The sequence below is a fragment of the Balaenoptera acutorostrata genome, chromosome X (genome assembly GCF_949987535.1).
Source record: "Balaenoptera acutorostrata chromosome X, mBalAcu1.1, whole genome shotgun sequence".
NCBI classification, from domain to species: Eukaryota; Metazoa; Chordata; class Mammalia; order Artiodactyla; family Balaenopteridae; genus Balaenoptera; species Balaenoptera acutorostrata.
In genome coordinates this window covers 93,830,829-93,849,914 of record NC_080085.1, presented here as the reverse complement: position 1 = coordinate 93,849,914, position 19,086 = coordinate 93,830,829, and the positions used below count along the sequence as shown (strand labels likewise).

At 37.9% G+C, this 19,086-nt stretch overlaps 1 protein-coding gene and 1 long non-coding RNA gene across 2 annotated transcripts in view; one reads left to right on the top strand and one right to left on the bottom strand.

Moving 5' to 3' along the window:
• RADX (RPA1 related single stranded DNA binding protein, X-linked) overlaps positions 1-2,160 on the bottom strand; it is a 62,443-nt gene extending 60,283 nt beyond the window's left edge. The window contains exon 1 of the mRNA XM_007178329.2: positions 1,439-2,160. Within this exon, the coding sequence (XP_007178391.2) occupies positions 1,439-2,066 (628 nt within the window). The 5' untranslated portion in view covers positions 2,067-2,160. The remainder of the gene's footprint in view (positions 1-1,438) is intronic.
• A 163-nt stretch (positions 2,161-2,323) lies between these two features.
• On the top strand, positions 2,324-14,950 carry LOC130706401 (uncharacterized). Its single transcript, XR_009006672.1, has 3 exons — positions 2,324-2,539; positions 5,482-5,592; positions 14,831-14,950. It is a non-coding gene; the product is annotated as an uncharacterized LOC130706401 (long non-coding RNA).
• Positions 14,951-19,086: the final 4,136 nt, after the last annotated feature.

Sequence of the window (19,086 nt, the reverse complement as noted above, 5' to 3'; positions counted from 1 at the left end):
GCAAAACGGGTCTCTTACTCCACCCAAGCATTTTATTATTAAAAATTTCAAACATACAGCAAACCTGAAAAGAACACCAATATACCCACTTCTATATTTTGTCATCAACACTTTACTGTACTTGGGTCTTACACTTTTAATACAATATACTTTTAAATATAAAGTTTGGATTTTTTAGCACATGGACATTGCCTTTTGTAATAAAAATATGGTTTCAATAATGAATAGATATTACTTTCACAATCAGAAAAATGAAATATATTTTTACAAATTATTATTCCCCTCAATTCTTCTAGAGCACGAATTTTTCATTTGTACATTCAATTCTAAAAATAAAAATGACCAACAGAGTACTAATGCACTACTGCCTTATTCCATGCTTGAGATAAAAAATCATTCCATTATTTCATCCCTGAAATGAATATCTTGTTTTTAAAGTTTAAGTTATTTAATCATCCTTAGCTACACATTTCTACAGCCATCTTCTTTTCCTTATAACTGGATATTACTTTAATTGCATATTTTCGTCCCAGATATCTTTTCACTTTCAAGTTTGTTGCTGTTACACGTCATAATAAGATTATCTACGATCTAGCATTATCACTGCAATGTTTAAAAAAAAAACCTGAAAAGCAGTAAATGTAAAAATTTATCTTTCTCGCTCCACTACTTTCGCCTTATATTTTTTGCACTTTATTTCTTCCCCATTCCACACACGTACATGCCTATAGTACTATCATTCCCCTTATTCCATCTCTTACAGATAAAAACATATTTTAGAGCATTTGCTGATGACGGACGAGCTAGCATTATCAGGTTAACTTCCTACTTCTGAAACAGAAGAACTGAACTTCTCAGGTTAGTATTGTTCGTGGTAAGTAATAAGAAACACAAAAATGAGAATTCCAAGCTTTCCCACAAAATCACACATTCAAAAAACAACATTTACAAAACTGCCACACTCAAAGGTATAGAAAATGGCGTTTCATTAAATGTGAATTATTAAGGAATAAATCACGGAACATCCTTTTTTGAACGAAAGTTAAAACAGGCAAAACCACAAATATTTACAACCTTTACGCCGAATTCAAATCTATACACTTTCCAACCAACACAGAAAGTACTACTTCCACGACTGGAATGGGACTAAAACTAAGATGAATTCCACTGTAGTCAAACGTATAACGAAGACATGAGGAATACTGACTGCAACATCACTACGTTCGTCAGATTAAATTTAAGATGTATTCGGACACTTCCTGACTGGCCACTTTTACAATCAAAGCAAGACGCGAGCTGGAACCCCATCACCCATCAAAGCTTGTCTCTTACCACTCCCGGCTTATAATTAACAATACCAAAGCACCTTCGTTTCCTTTCCCATTAAAGCAAGCTCCCGAAAACTTTAACCCCTCCGTCGTTCCCTCCAATTACTTACTGTTAAAATTGTACTCCTCAGGTTCCTTGTTGCTTAACCAGATATCTCCATATGGATCTTCGTTATTCCACAGGGCCAGGTAATGGCTCTTTCCGCCTCTTAACGGCCTCTCCGGGATTTCCCGGTGCGCTCTATTTCTGAAGGGAATTTCTAAAGAAATGGAGTCCAGGGACTCCCCACAGTGGACGTTATCTATGCACAGGATCCCCTGGCCTAATCTTTTCTCGTTGTAAACACACGAGACTCTGGAAATTTCCACTTCTATGCCAACTTTGAGAATATTTTTATACACGAGAAAATTCAGGCTGGGGTCCAGGTAACACTTCTCACGGAACACCCCGTCCGAGATCGTCACATCATAGCAATAAAGCGGAGGTTTAGATTCCATGTCGCGTGCCTCACCCTCTAACAGGTACCTCTGGACGGCCAAAACAGCGACAGGCACAACCTCCGACGGGGTGATCCACTGGAGAGGTGAGTCCGTTGCTTGCTCAAGGACCTTTTGGATCCAGGACCCGCGCCTTCGGATCACACCTCTCTGGACCCCAGCCTCATTTCTCTCAGGGTTCGGCAGATCGAGCCCAGCATGTGACGGGCCTTCCTGCGGCTCACCTAACTGACCAGACATTGCGGGGTGACCGCGTACCCTCTTCGCTCCCAAAAGCTAACTTTTCTCGTCAGAGCCTGAGAGAAACCGCGCGCTCGCTCGACGGCCGCTACTCCGACAGGACTGACCGGTAAAGCTCCGCCCAGTCGAGACGCTATGAAGCCTTTACGTGAGCGTGCGTCAGCTCTCTGGCTCCGCCCCTCGCTCAGCGCGCTTCCGTCTCTCAGGCGCCGTTAGTAGTCAGTCACTCCCGGGGTTAGGTACGGGGTCGTCTAACCTAGTGACCGCCCATTTGCCAGGATAGGAGAAGCGGGAAAACCGTTGGTCGCCATGGTTTCCAAAACAAAGTAGCAAGAGGGAGGGGGAGGAGCCCTCGTGGCTCTTCTGGAAAGGAGGGTGCAGAGAGGCAAGAAAAGAGAACGTGGCTGGAAGCGGGAGGCAAGAAGTCATAGCTCAGGAGTTCCGGGCTTTTGGCCTTGGGCCAGCCACAGAAGGTAAATTAGAGTTTGATATACGTGAATGTGATAATATGGGTCTCCTGTAGTATGAACAAAACTAGACAATGTATGCACAGCCTTCAGGACAGTTCCTAGCACAAAAAGTCCTCCATAAACATTAGTTGTTGTGTTATTAGCATTCGCATAATTGTAGTGGCTCCCTGAGTGCAGGGTGGGTGAATTCGTGATTAAGTGCAAATGAAGCCAGAAAATTATAGAACTGGCTTGGTGGAGAGCTGCCTTTAGATTACACTTCTTAAAATATACTTATGTTTTATACAATACCTGGCTTAACATACAGGTAGGATATAGAATTTCAGAAGCTGCATTTCTAAACTACAAGGATTGTATATGGAATGAATGTAATGTGAAAAAGCTGGTAAGAATAGTCAGAATTAAAAATAAAACATTTATTCCATGTACCCAGATGTGCCAGTATACACAGAACATAGTAATTGTCCTAAGAATACTTTTCAAAGATAGAAACAGGCATGTTTTGATTATATTAATCTCCCTTGGTTGTCTATTTCATCATTCATTATTCACTATTTATGAAGTCCCTACCATGAGGCAGGCACTGTTCTAGGCCATTATGGATAACAGTAGACAGGCTCCTTTACTCAAGCTTCTTCTCACTGCCATTATTAATATTTAACTAATTCACTAATTCTACATGTATTTCTTGAGTGTCTGCTCTAGGCCTGGTACACTCTTGCTTTGGAGACCAAAAAACATGTTAAGGGGAAAGGGAGGGGAGGGGGCAGGAGTTAATATTTTATATACAATATGATTAGGGAAGAGTTCTCTATTAAGAGATTGAATAGAGCAGAGATCTGCAGGAAGTGAGGGAGTGTGTGGACTTCTTGGGAAAGGACACTTAAATCAGAGGGAACAGTAAGAATAGATTCCGTGAGACAGAAGCATGCTTGATATTTTAAAGGAAATGCAAAAAGCCAGTTGACTGGAGTGGAGAGGTGAGAGGAGGGGTGGTAGGAGATAAAGTCAGAGAGGTAGAAGGGCCTTGTAGGCTTTGCTCTGTTTTGAGCAGAAGAGTGACCTAACACTTCAGCTTGAGCCCCACTTCCTTCATGAAGCCTCCCATAATCAATTTATTCTAGAATGATCTTTCTCTTATCTGTATCACCTTGTATGTATCACTCATTTAACATTTATCATCTAATACCTTGTAATTAAAAACAAAACTTTTAATGTATGTAGCTCATCTCCCTAAGTTACGGTTTCTCAACCTGGACACTGTTGACATTTAGGGTCAGAAAATTATTTGTTGTGAGAATGTCTTGTGCACTGGAGCATGTTTAGAAACATTCCTGGACACTACCCACTAGATACCTGTAGCACTACTCTTCCCTCCCAGTTGTAACAACCAAAAATATCTCTAGACATCGACAAATGTCCGCTGGGGGGCAAAATCACCCCTTGTTAGGAGCCACTAATTTAGCTAGACTGTAAGCCTTTTAAGAGTAGAAATTGATTTTTTCTTTATTGTTTCCTATAGTTCTTTCACTCTTGCTATAAGTAAAAGGCATTCAAATATTTTAAATAAATGAAACATGTAATTCTCACTGCCTCTCCACCAAAGGGAATATATATGTGTGCCTCTCTGTAAACAAATATAATAAACAAAAATCCAAACTTACAAAGCACAAAATAAGTAAGCTCCCCGAGTGTAGGTACTTTGTTATGTTCGCTGCTGCATCTCCAGTGCAAAAATCAGTATTCTAGCAGATAGCAGGTGCTCAATAGTAATTGTTGAATGAATAAATGAAATTATGGGTTTTTATTGGATTTACTGCAGGAGTCATTAAATATCAGCTATCTCTGTTGTTTATCCAAGAAGAACTGATTTTAAATCTTTCAAATCCGTTCCATCAGCACCCCCTAAACTATATACTCAGTGGAATTTATACATAATAGTATTGTATCATCATATTCTGAGTCTATCTAATTCATAAAAGATGAATATTGGCAATGGTGCTCAGTAGTTGAATAATTACTGGAATTGGGAAGAAATAGCACCCATGTTTGTTTTTACAATACCACACACAATAAAGATATACACTAACTATGAGAACATAGTTGAAGTCTTTTGTATTGTTCTACTGACAATCTGCTGATAGTGCATCTCCCCGAGAATTAAGGTGTCTACTTGAATAGTTATCACACCTATGTATGAATGTTCTCTGAAGGCATTATAAGCACCTGTTTTGGGATTAATTACTCAATAATAGAATAAGTAAGAGAAATGACTTTTAGAGCCAATAATAGGTATCATTTAGGTTATTGATTTTTTCTCTCCCCTGAGAGCTGGACAATGTTATAGTGCCCTCCAGAGCTTAAAATAGTAAAAGCAGGTGCTACACTACTTTTATTTCATGAAACGGTGATGTTCTGAGATATTCAAAACACTTTAAATACAACATGAAATTTATTTTGGCAGTCCATTAAATTTGGTGCAGATTATCTGCCACATCGATTTTCCTCATCTTTAAAATTGGACTAATGAAAGTATTCACAGTAGTTGAAAAATTAAGTTAGTTCATATAGATAAAGTGCTTAAAACTGTGTTTGGCACATACTAAGTGTTCAGTAAATGCTAGCAATTGTTATTATTATTCTAAAAAGAAGATACAGGCATAACATAAGATCATAGAATGCTAGAACTACAGGGAGCCATTATATACCCACTAACTAGTTCAGTGTTCTTCATACTGTGGGTGGTGAGGCGTTAATGAGGTCATGAAGTCAATTTATTGGGTTACAACCAGCAACTAAAAATATGAAAAAGTTTAGAACAGAAAATGTCAGAGTACCTCACACATAGTAATGGTAAGGATTGCTTCATACAATTTTTATTTTAGATTTGTTGGTATGTATATGTGTATACTGCATCATGATGTAAAATGTTTTTCTTACTATAGATTGTGACTGGAAAATTTTAAAAAACGACTGCTATAATTCAACCCTCTTTTACTACAGTGAAGGAACTGAGGCCCAGAAAACGGGACTCTTGTGACCAAGATCACACAGTGGTAAGTGACAGAGCATCAGAACTATTAGCCAAGACTCCTGCTTATTAAGCCAATGTCCTTTCCACGACATAAGGTTGCACAGATCCTGGATTATCCCCCTGATGTATCAGTTTTTTATTGAATAATCTTGTTTTGGTTATTTTTATTTGAATAATCTTGGTTGATCTTCTCATTCATTTAACTATTCTTTCATTTATTTGCCTTGGGTAGACAAATCAGCATCATTCCCTGGCCATGTGCACTGGGCATTGGAGGTACACTTGTGGGTTCATCAAATTCATAAGATTATAACAGTATGAGTAGAGATGTGGGGGAGGAGGAAAAACAAGTGTCATGACTAGTTGGTGCTAAAAGGATGTGGAGAGTTCAGATGCTATCTCAAAGAGTATTTAGGTAAGTTCTCCAAACATCACCACGGTAACAAAAGAGGGCCTCAGGGCGGCTGCCTGGCAGCCAGAGCACTACAGCCTCCAGCATAACGCTGCCCTTTTCCAATATCTTTCCCTTTTAATGCTGCTTTTGATGATTTTATTAACTAAATTACCTCTATATACAAGGATGTATCTGCACAGCTTATAATACTCCCTACCTCATTGGAATCAAAGATGTTCCTATGTTACAGTTGCAGCTTGAAGGCCCCTTAGTTGCGGCAGGTGGGCTCCTTAGTTGTGGCATGTGAACTCTTAGTTGCGGCATGCATGTGGGATCTAGTTCCCTGACCAGGGATCAAACCCTGGCCCCCTGCATTGGGAGCGTGGAGTCATAACCACTGAGCCACGAGGGAAGTCCCGGATTTGATCATTTTCAATTTATTAGGTCTCTGTTTCTCTGATTATTAGATGAAGGGGGACTGACTGTAAACTCTCAGTATTCTACAGATTAATTTATTCCCATTTGTCTTCATTGGTCATCCTAACATCATGTATCTAGCATGCTTTGATGTTTACATTCCTCCTCTCAAGAATTTGTTTGTTGAAATGTGTGGCTACAATTTGATGACATTTTGGAAATCCGAACACCAGTGTTTATGCTGGGTTGCCTTACATGAAATAGAGCTGGGTCAGAAAGTTGGTTCTCAGTAGGCTATTTATCTAAAGATGTTTGTGTTAGTTTATTATTAAAATAACAGCTTTATTGGAATATAATTCACAAAACACACAATTCATTCATCGAAACTGGAGAATTTGATTGCTTTTCGTATACTCAAAGTGTTGTACGTCTGTGGCCACAATCTAATTTTAGAACATTCTATCATGCCATAAAGGAACTCTATACATATTAGCAGCTACCCCCAATTCCAACTCCCTGCCCCAGCCACCGGGAACCAGTTATCTACTTTCTGTCACTATGGATTTGCCTATTCTAGACATTTCATATGAATGGACACATACATTGTGTCTGAGTACTTTCATTTAGCATAATGGTTTCAAGTTTCATCCATGTTGTAGCATACTTCATTTATTTTTTTGTTTGCTGAAAAGTATTTCATTTTATGGATATACCACATTATGTGCATCAGTTCATCAACTGATGGACATTTGGGTTGTGTTCACCTTTTGCTACTATGAATAAGGCTGCTATGATTTTAGTGTATGAGATTTTGTGTGGACATGTGTTTTCAAACCTCTGGTATAGATACCTAGGACTGAAATTGCTGGCTCATATGGCAATTCTATGTTTAACTTTTTGAGGAACTGTCAAACTGTATTCCAAAGTGTTGTGTTATTTTATATTCCCACCAGCAACGTACAAGAGTTTCAATTTTTCTGCAACCTTGCCAACATTTGCTATTGTCCGTCTTTGTTTACCTTAGTTTATCTTAGTGGATGTGAAGTGATATCTCATTGTGGTATTGATTTGTATTTCTGTAATGACTAATGATTTTTAGCTTCTTTTCATTGTGCTTATTGGCCATTTTTATATCTTCTTTGGAGGAATGTCAATTCAGATCCTTTGCCTATTTTTATTTTTTATATACTTAATAAAAATTTTTTTTTCTTTTTCCTTTGCCTATTTTTAAATTGAGTTATCTCTTGATTATTGAGTCCTGAGGTCTTTATATATTTTGTATGTTCTAGATACAAGTCCCTTATCAGATATATGATTTACAAACATTTTCTTTGAAGATGTGGATTGTATCTTAATTTTCTTGAATGCGTCCTTTGAAGAATCTGCTTTTCCTTCTCCTCCTCCTTATTCATTTTACTCATCTTATTCTTTGCCATTTTCATCTAAGAATATTGAACCTGTTCATTTAAGGCATCATTATCATCTCTGATAGCTTCTCTTGAGTGATGTTCTACTGATCCTGGGACTCATAGAAAATGTGCTCCACTTCATCTGCAGTAAGGATAGCTTCAGCAGCAGCATTTAGGGATCCTTCCTTGGGAACTTCAAGAGGACAAAAGCAATTAAAGAAGGAATCATTATATACCCACTTGACTGGCAAAAATTAAAAAGCCTACGAATGCCAAGTGTTGTAAAGGATGTCAAGCAATAAACCACTGGTGGGAGTGTAAATTTGTTCAACTAGTTGTAAAGTTGAACATGCGCATACCATATGATCCATAAATTTTCCTTTGTATATACCCAAGACTAGTGTTTGTCAAAGGAGAAGATGGTATTAACATTTCGTGGGGGAATGATTTTTATTTGTAGTGGGTGGTACCAAACAGTATAGGATGTTTAACATCTGGCCCTAACCCTCTGAATGCCAGTTGTACTCCCCAATCACTGTGACCATCAACACTTCCCAGGTGAGAACCACTGGCCTAGAGAAACTTTAATAGCTGCACTAGTACATATGTAAAAGAATGTTCAGTAGCATTATTCATAGTAACTCCTAACTGGAAACAGCCCAAATATTTATAATAGGAGAATGAATAAATAAATTGTGGTGTAATCACACAATGGAATACCCTGATAACCTCATGATGCCAGCATACCAGCCCTCACTTGCTTATATCCAGGCTTTTTAATTTAAGAGTAAAATAATCTTTCTATCTTGTTTAGCCACTCTTTTTTTCCAGTCTCTAAAAAATATGGGTTTGAAAATTAATGTGACTTGGAAATGAGTCCTGGTCTTTGGTAAGGACCCCATTAAACAAATGTGGTATTGTAATGAGATTTTTTTCCCCTTTAATCACTAGGTTGTTCCCTAAAATATATGAAATGTGTAGGACTTAGACATAATGCTGGCTGATGCAATTTCATTATGATATAGCATTCTGAATTTAGGTGCTGCTCTTATTTTTGAAATTAAAGTGTAAGTTGGCTTCTAGCTATACGATTTATAAGGTGGATTACTATGCCTTAACAAACCAGCCTTTGAATGTCTGGTCATTTTAGATGTAGTTAAGTTGTTCAGATCCTGGATATCTGATGGTCCTCCATGTGCTTGGATAGCCTGGACCTTGAATGTTTTGCTAATTTTCATAAAAACCAGGACTTGGCTGGCTCCATAAGATAGAAGCCTTAATGGATTTCTCTCTTAAACAGCTTGGAAAAAATTCATATCACTAGTCTGTGCTGGTGCTGTTGTAACATCTGACACATGGTTAAGGTCATGCTGTTCCCTCTCTGACTAGACACAGTTTTCTGGAGGACCCAGTTTCTTTGGTGGTATCCCTAGGCTGTTGAAATTATTTCATGTACCCTTATCCTTTTTCAAAGTAGCCTATATTCTGGAGAATGATGAGAAATTGTAACTCATAATTTATCTTTGGTTGGGGATCTTTCACTTTCTTCCCTACCAGATCTCAGAAGACAGGCATCAGCAACAATATATGTATGTGCTTTACCTATAGTTTGCTCCTAGTTTAACTACTAGAAATGGAAATCTAGCTTTTAATTAGACTAATACAAATTTGAATTCTCTTTCTCCTATTTACTAGTTGTTTGATCTTGACCAAGTTACCTAAACTCTCTAAACCTGATTCCTCCTTTTAAAAATGGGGTGGAGGGAATTCCCTGGCGGTCCAGTGGTTACAACTCCTCGCTCTCACTACCAAGGGCCTGGGTTCAATCCCTGCTCAGGGAGCTAAGATCTCACAAGCTGTGCAGTGCGACCAAAAATAAATAAATAAAAATAAAAATGGAGTGGAACACGTACCTCACAAGGTTGTTATGAGATTTAAAACATAGTTTACCTAGAAGATCTGGGATGTAGCATGTTAGAAAATTTATACTATTTACATGGTACAGATAATAATTCTTAAAGAGCAAATGGTCAGTAAAAAGATGTTTCATAATTTAATGTGCAGTATATAACACAAGCTAGAAAATGTGTTAAGAAATAAATGAGGGACTTCCCTGGCGGTCCAGTGGTTAAGAGTCCGACACTTCCACTGCAGGGGGCACAGATTCGATCCCTGGTTGGGGAACCAAAGATCCCACATGCCGCATGGCGTGGCCAAAAAAAAAAGAAAGAAAGAGTCATAAGAAAAGTATCCTAACTTCTTTAGTAGTCAAGAAAATGCCCGTTAAAATTACTTACAAAACTGCCAAAAAATTTTTTGGAACATCATAATTGGTTATTCATTGGCTGCCATTTTGTCTAACCTCCAAGTTGGATGCTAGTTAGGCCAGAGGAACAGGAGGAAGAAGTTCATACTAACTGAACTGTAGGGAAGGTGCCAGTCTCAAGGATACTGAGCTTCACTGGAATATGGCCAGACTGCTCATGTATCTTTTATGCATTTCCTCCTTCCATACTATGGGATTGATCTAAACTCTCAACACCATGACAAGGCCAGGAGATATCTCTTTTCTTCTCTGTACTATAGGAAGGTGTCTCTAACACAGTGACATATTTTTAAATATAAAAATTATAACTTGGAAATCATGCATCAGGCTTTTATTTTCAGCTACAATGGAGCAGCTGGTATCGAACTAATTCTACTGCTGACAGTAACTCTAAGTGCTTGACAAAAGTTTTACAAAGCTATTTGGAGACATTAGAGAGAACCAAGGCAGCCAGGACATGAGAGGACACATTGTAGTGTATGGAAAACATTGAGATGAGTCTTCCATTTGCTGCTACTTTTCTCTCCTCAAAGAATTTTTCAGTTCATAGAATGTGTGGCTTAAAGGACAAACAAAAAGCAACAATTAGAGATTAGTGGATGGGATAATAGGACAGTAGACAACATCCAAACTAAAGCTCAGAGAGAAAAACATCGGAGAATACAGAAAAAAGAATGAGACACAGATAACATGGTGAAAAGGTCTAACGTGTATGTAATTGGAATCTGAGAAGAAAAGAAAAAGAGGGCAAAAGCAGTATTTAAGAAATACTTGTTGAGGATTTTCCACAAACTGAAGAATGGTCTCAAGCTGTATGTTCTAGATGCGATATGAATCTGAAGCAGTATAATGACTGTTTCAGGCAGAATACTGAACCCCCAAAGATGTCCACATCCTAATCCTCAGAACTATGAATATGTTACGTTACATGGTAGAAGGGAATTAAGGTTGCAGGTAGAATTTAAGTTGTTATCCTGGATCCAGGTGGGCCTTTAAAGGTGGACGAGGAAAGCAGCAATTTTGGTTAGTGAAAGATGTGGCGTGAAGACTTGAACTATTGCTGGCTTTAAAGATGGAGGAAGGAGGTCATGAGTCAAGGAATGCAGATGGCTTCTAGAAGCTGGAAACGGCCCTCGGCTTACAGCCAGCAAGAAAACTGGGACCTCAGTCCTGCAAGCACAGGGAATTGAATTCTGTCAACAACTTGAATGAGCAAAAAAATGGATTTTCCCTTAGAGCTTCCAGAACAGATCTCATCCCTGCTGGTACTTTGATATTGGCCAGTAAGACATAATACTGGACTTCTGACTTATGAAACTAAAAGATAATGAATTTGTGTTGTTTTAAGTCATTAAGTTTGTAGTAACTTTTTATGGCAATGATAGAAAACTAATACAGTGAGAAAGAAAACCAGACATAGGTGCATCAAAGCAAAACTGATGGATAGTGGGAACAAAGAAGAAGTTTAAAGAAACTAGAAAACAAAGACACATTATCTTGCAGGAACATCAATAACCTTGACAACTGAATTTTCGAAAGACATAATGAAGAAAGACAATGGTCTGACATATTTAAAGTGTTGAAAAAAAAAGTTCCAACCAGGCAAAAATTCTTTCAAAATGAAGGTGAACCAAAATGGTTTAAGAGAAACAAAACTTGAGAGAATTTATAACCATCAGACATGCACTAAAAGAAATACTAAAGCGAGTTATTTAGGCAAAAGGAAAATGATCCCAAATGGAAACAAGGTAATTCAAGAAGGAATGAAGAACACTAAAAAGAGTTAATATGGGTAAATCTACTTGAATATTGGCTATTCAAAACAACAGCAATAATATCTTTTGGAGTTTAAAATATATGTGCAATTAAAATACATGATAACAGCACATAAGGTAGGAGGGTGTAAATGGAGTTGAAGTGTTGTAAGGTTCTTACCTTGTCTGGAAAGATGAGATCAAACCAGACTAGGACAGGCCCTAATCCAATATGACCAGTGTCCTTATAAGAAGAGAAGAGAAGAGATGCAGAGGCAGAGAGAAAGAGGGGAGGATAACATGGGAAGACACAGACACAGAGGGGAGAGAATGCCATGTGAAGACAGAGGCAGAGATTGGAGTGATGCATTTACAAGCCAAGGAATGGCAAGAATTGCCAGTAACCACCAGAAGCTAGAAAAAGCAAGGAAGAATTCCTCCCCCAGAGCCTTTAGAGAAAGCATGGACCTACCAGATATTTGATTTTGAATGTCTAGCCTCCATAACTATGAGAGAATAAATTTCGCATGTTCTAAGTCACCTAGTCTGTGGTGTTTTGTTATGGCAGCCCTAGGAACCTAATACACTATTGATACATTTTTAATAAACTATTTGAAAATAATTTTAAAACTCCACAGCATATTTAATATCCTTCCATGCTTACTGTCTACATCATTATTTTGTTAATAAGTTACAGAAGGAATAATTTCTGCATATCTTCAAATTTTAAATTTCATTTACTTTTCTGACTACAAAGGTAGTGTATGTTTTAGATTAGAAAATAGTAGGGGAAATCTGTAAAATAAGATTTAATTGCCCTGTGACCCTACTCCTAGGGCCCTTTCTAAGATATTGTCTATAAATAGCTTTGGTGTATATTATTCCAGGTATTTTTCACTTCAGATTCAGATTCAGTATCAAGAGAAATGTAATTCTCTTATTCTCTCCCTCCTTCTCTCACTGTGAGATGCATGTGATTTACTGATATAGTATATCAGCAAAGAATGCTTATTGAAGCCTTGCCTATAATGACAAAATGCTAGAAGCTAATCAAATGTCCACCAATGGGTAGAAGCTTAAACAAATTGTTGTATATTCATAATAGCGCATTTTTTCAGCTTTTAAAGGAAGGATAAGTTATATCTATATTAATGATGAAGAAATATTCATGATGTATTAAGCGAAATACACATACTCACACACACACACACTGAATATGAGAAACGTGTGGAATAATACATAGAAAGTTATTTGGAGTTTGCAGGTGAAGAAGGAAAGGGGTGTGTATGGGGGGGGTGTGTGTGTGTGAAATTATATATTTTTTTAATAAGATCATTATATTATTTCATTTCATTGTTTTCAGTGAACACATGCTAATTTTTTTTTTTTTTTTTTTTTTTTTAAATTTTATTTATTTATTTATGGCTGTGTTGGGTCTTCGTTTCTGTGCGAGGGCTTTCTCTAGCTGCGGCAAGTGGGGGCCACTCTTCATCGCGGTTGCGCGGGCCTCTCATTATCGTGGCCTCTCTCGTTGCGGAGCACAGGCTCCAGATGCGCAGGCTCAGTAATTGTGGCTCACGGGCCTAGCTGCTCCGCGGCATGCGGGATCTTCCCAGACCAGGGCTCGAACCCGTGTCCCCTGCATTGGCAGGCAGATTCTCAACCACTGCGCCACCAGGGAAGCCCGAACACATGCTAATTTTATAATTCTGGAAGAAAATTTGATCACAGATTGAAAAAATATACAAGTTTGAAAACTTTTAATTTAATATGAATATATCAGTTGAAAAATATATTTTTATTATCATTTATCAGAAGCTTAAAACTTATAATACACTTATCACCTAAAAGTAGAAAAAATAATATATTGCATAAACTCTGAGTATTTAGTGCCATGAACATAAAACATATGTTTAATTTAGAGTCATTTCACAGAAAAATTTCTATTTGTAATATATACTTCTTTCTCTAGAAGGGCCAAACATCATTCCAATAATGTGAGTTATGAAATTTTATTTACTAAAATATCCTAATTGATGACAGATAAAGGTTGGATAAAATTACTTAGGAGATATGGTAATATAGCATTTGCAGAAGCCAGATAAAAGGATGTTATGAACAGCTCTTTTGAGAGGCTCTTCAGGGTCATTTACTTGCTTTTGCTATCTCTTTCCTTTTCAAATTTCGATTTCAGTTTGTAATTTTGGAGTAGCTCCTGATTATAGTAAATGACCACTGTTCTACAAAATTTATGACGTTTTAGCAAAATGAAATAACCTCTGTCACATTAATTTTCTTCCTGTCAACACATTACTATCATCATGGTCTTCACTCTAATCTACTGTGGGGACTACAACGGTGTCAACATTTTCCTGGTCTGTCAAAAACTGGTAAATGACGGAGAACTGTAGTAATCCATATGTTACAAGTGGTACTGCTATGATGTCCCTGAGATTATCTGCAGCAGATTTTACTGGTCATAATCACAGCTTAGTGGATCACAGTGTCATTATGCACCATGCAGCATATAGAATAATTAATTGAATGCTTCCTGTGTGCCAGGAACTGTGCTAAGCATTGTACAAACATAATATCATTTAAGATAAATAATTATTTAATTGGATAGGTATTATTATCCATACTAAGGCTCAGGGTTTAAGCCATTTGTCAGGTGGCAAATAGCAAAGCTAAGCCTTGAATTTAAGGTGTGTGACTCCAGGTGTGCTCTTTACCTATAAGCTATGCTACTTCCAGTAGTATCTGAGGTATACATTACTAAAGTTCAAAAATATCTGGTTTTTTTCCATTTTATGTGCATTGCAAGGGTGTATTTCCTAGTGTTCTTGTAATTGGTAAGGGCTACCTAACTAGTTCTGGCCAAGGGGCTGTGGGAGCTTTTGTTTCCAGGTGAAAACACTTAATTGCTAATGTGCAACTCTCTTGCCACCTCTCTTTCCTAGCTGCAGCAACTGAAGATGACTTGTGTTGAGATGCTAGAGCTTCTCAAATTTGAAGAAGCCTGATTACTCAGTCACCATAGAGAGGGAAGATACTCTGGAGAGTTATCTGAAACCACAACATAATTTGTGTGAGTCAGAAGCATGCTTTTGTTATGTTAAGCTACTGAGATTATAGGACTGTTACCATAGCTTAGTTTAACATGTCCTGATTAATACAGAAGACTGGTACTGAGAGTATTACTACAACAAAAACCTGAACTATGACATTGGCTAAGTGGTTTTGTGGTAGGATTTTTCAGTGGCAAAAATCTGGTGAAACTGTAACTTGCAATAGACTCAGCATATATAATTAGGGAATTTGTAACTCTAAGAGAAGAGATTGGAAAGCAATGTTAGTGGGGAAATATAGGGGAAGAAGCTAGAAAACAAAATGTTAGTACTGTTTCTAATAGTGATGATAGTGTTTGGCAATAACTGCTGGCTTTGACTGGTGTGATGGTTAATTTTATGTGTCAACTTGATTGGGCTAAGGGATGCCCAGATAGCTGATATAACATATTTCTGGGTGTGTCTGTGAGGGAGTCTCCAGAAGAGATTAGCTTTTGAATCAGTAGAATGAGTAAAGACGATCAGCCTCACCAAGGTAGGTGGGCATCTATCAATCTGTTGAAGGCTTGGATAGAGCAAAAGATGGAGAAAGGGCAGTTCATTCTCTCTGCTTTGGTGAAACACTCATTTTCCCCTGCCCTTGGATATCAGCGCTCCTGGTTCTCAGGCTTTTGGATTCAGACTGGGAATTACACGATCAGCCCCTTGATTCTTAGGCCTTCAGACTCAGACTGAGTTACACCACTGGCTTTCCTGGTTTTCCAGCTTGCAGATGTCAAATGGAGGGACTTCTTGGCCTCCATAATAGCATAAGCTAGTTCCTGTAATAAATATCTCTCTTTCTGTCTCTGTCTCTCTCTCTGTCCCTATCTATCTATCTATATAATTCGTTCTGTTTCTCTGGAGAACCTTGATTAATACAATTGGCAAGAATAGCTCAAGAAAGAATTAGCTGGTTTGCAAACAGAAATAAAGGAGAATAGAGAATACAAGAATTTCAAACATCTTATGGTTGGAAAACCCAACTGGGTTTCAACCTCAAACTGTAAAAAATAAGACTGAGAGATCTTTGGAAGGACAAATGCTCAATGAAATGTTTCAAATTATTAAAATGTATCATGGGAAAATTAGACTAACGGTGTGACACCCTATAAAACTTCTCATTTAAATAAAATGCTCAGGTCAAAGATTACCTTAATGTTGTGGTTTTTCCACAGAAGACTGACAACCTCAAGTTAATCCACATTAAAGAAACAGGGAGATACGGGAGCAAGAAAGAAAAAAAAAAGCTATAGCAAATCTGAAAACTACGCCTGCATAAGAAGTGCAGGTGTGGTTATTGGCACATATGGCTGACTGAAGCCAAGCCTGTTTTTGAGACAGTGGAACTGTTAAACAAACCATAAGCCTGAACTAAGAAAGCTTGTGAAAAAGACTTAAACCAATGCTTGGGCCACCAGGATTAAAATAATCTAGGTTATCAGACTTAATTTAGGCCATAAGACTTAAAGCAACCCTTAGGCCGCCAAAATTCTATAGACAAGAAGCAGGCATAACCCCCAAGGAAGACATATTCCATAATGCTCACTTCAGATATAACATACACACAAACATGTATAGAGATTCAATTAATTTTATGAAACGAGGATAACCTTAACACAAACTTTGTGAAGATAACTCAGAATAGTAGACTAATTGCATTTATGAATAAAAGTACATAAATTTCTAATAAATGTAGTAGATATTGTGGATTGATTAACTCAACCTCCATTCTACCTTACTAATTGCAGTTAGAGTTCTGATAGTAAATTCAGTTCTGCCAATTAGATTGACTTGTTGGATATTTGTAATATGTGTAAGTGAGATGGAGGACATATTCCTGCTGCTGTTGCTGAGGGCAATGTCATGGATAAGAGAATAGTGACTCCATTTAGCAAAGACTACTTTGGGTCCAGGTGTGGCAGACACATTTGGTGCCTAATACTGCTTTTGCACAACCTTATCTCTGACTCGTCCTGTGCATGTCAGCCAGCCTCCATCCTTGGCCACCCCAGCGTTTGCACAATGGGTAAGTGGAGTAGCCATGATGGTAAGGATGGAGGCTATACACGGGCTCAAAAGCATGGAATACTCACCAAAACCAGCTACCATCTTGGTGGCAACTTGATTATTTCAGACCTTTCTACCATGGAGGATGGTGTGATTTGCTCTTAACAGAATTGACATCTTCTCCAGATATGAGTTTAGCTTGCTTTCTCTGCTGGCATCACAATTTGAAGTTTACAAAATGCCTGATTCAAGGGATCCATTTTATGGCGAAGGAGGTGTGGCAATGGGTATACGACCACAAGGATCCACTGGTCCTATAATATAACATAGAACTCAGCATTAGCTGGTCCAATAAGCTGATTGGATGGCCTGTTAAAGGCACAGCTAAGGCACCAGACAGGAAAACACCGCAGTGTTGGAATATTGTCCTTCAGAGTGAATAATATATACCTACATATCAACAAATGATATGCGGTATTGTATTTCTAATAGCTAGAATACATGTCCGGGAACCAACTCAGTGACCCACTTACAGAATTTGTGTTTCTTGTTTCTACATACTCATGTCTGCTTCTCAAGGGTGATGCTTCCACCAGAAAACACTTTAAGGGTTCCACCTAACCCGAAACTACAATTACCACCTGGTCACTTTAGGCTTCTCATTTTGGTAGAGCAGAAGGCAAAGAAAGGAATTACTCTACTAGTGGGCATAACTATCTCTGATTATCATAAGAAGTTAGGGTTTCTGTTACCTAATGGAGGCAGGGAAGAATATGTTTGTCACTCAGATGATCCACTGGGGTGTCTTTTAGTGCTTCCATGCCTGATGATAACAATGAACGTACAGTTACAGTAACAATGACCTAATAATGGCAAGGCAACAAAGGGCTCTAACCCCTCAGAGATAAAATGTTGGGTTGTCCCAAACGGTAAATGACTTAAACCAGCTGCAGTGTTGGTCAAGAGCAAGGGTAATCTAGAATGAATGATAGAAGAGAATGTATAGACTATGGCTTCAAGACCAATTGAAGCAGGGGGACCATAGCTTGTTCAATTAACTCTCCTGTATTACTTAATTTTAGAGACTATGGCCTGTACCTCCTTGAAAATTTTGATGTCGGAGTATACTTAACATAGGGTATGAGTGTATCTGAGTAGTAGTGCAAAGGGTGAACCAAGGCAGACACACATATGTTGTGCAAAGGGTAAATTGTTGCACATTAGAATCTTTATTGATTATTTTAAATTTAAGATTTCGCTTTACATAGCAAAATTGCACTTATTCCTTTTCTCCATTGGACTCTTCATGGCACCATTAAAATGATTTCATTGTCAGTTGATCAATATTTTATTTACTTCTATTGTTAGTGCTCCTCCGAAGTCTCTTTTGTTGGAGGTTACTCGAGATGGGGCTCATAGACTTAGCTGCAACTGATGTTTAACATTAAGTTTTTAGGTATCAACATTTTGTTTTTAAAAATAGTTAAACCATTCCAATCCATGATTATGCAACTAGTTTACTCTTCAGAACACTCTGTAAGGCATGCATACCAAGATGAATATATTGCTAGACAGATAAGTAAAAATATAGATATAGACAGTTGATTTTAAAATTTACTTCTGGAAACTGTAAGCAACGACTTGTGGGAAGAGTTAATTGTTGCTAATTGGAATCTTGATTTTTTAATGTGAGATTCAAATTAACCTTTTCATTTTGTTCCACTGTGCTCTTCATCATTTCTTTAACCAACGCCATACTTTTAAAAAGTATGTACAACGGACCCATTATATACTTTGGTGCCTGCTACTGCCAATGCTCCTTAGCAAGCTCCTTTTAGAGGTAAATCTAGGAGGTTGTCATTATGTAAAGACTTCATGTGATACTTACCTAAATATTGCCTAGCGTTATGGACTGAATATTTGTCCCCTCCCCCAAATACATATGCTGAAGCCCTAACCCCCAATGTGATGGTACTTGGAGATGGGGCCTTTGGGAAGTAGTTACAGTTAGATGAGCTAACGAGGGCAGTCCCTATTCTGATGAGATTAGTGTCCTTATAAGAAGAGAGACCAGAGAGCTTGCTCTCTTCCTCCTTCAC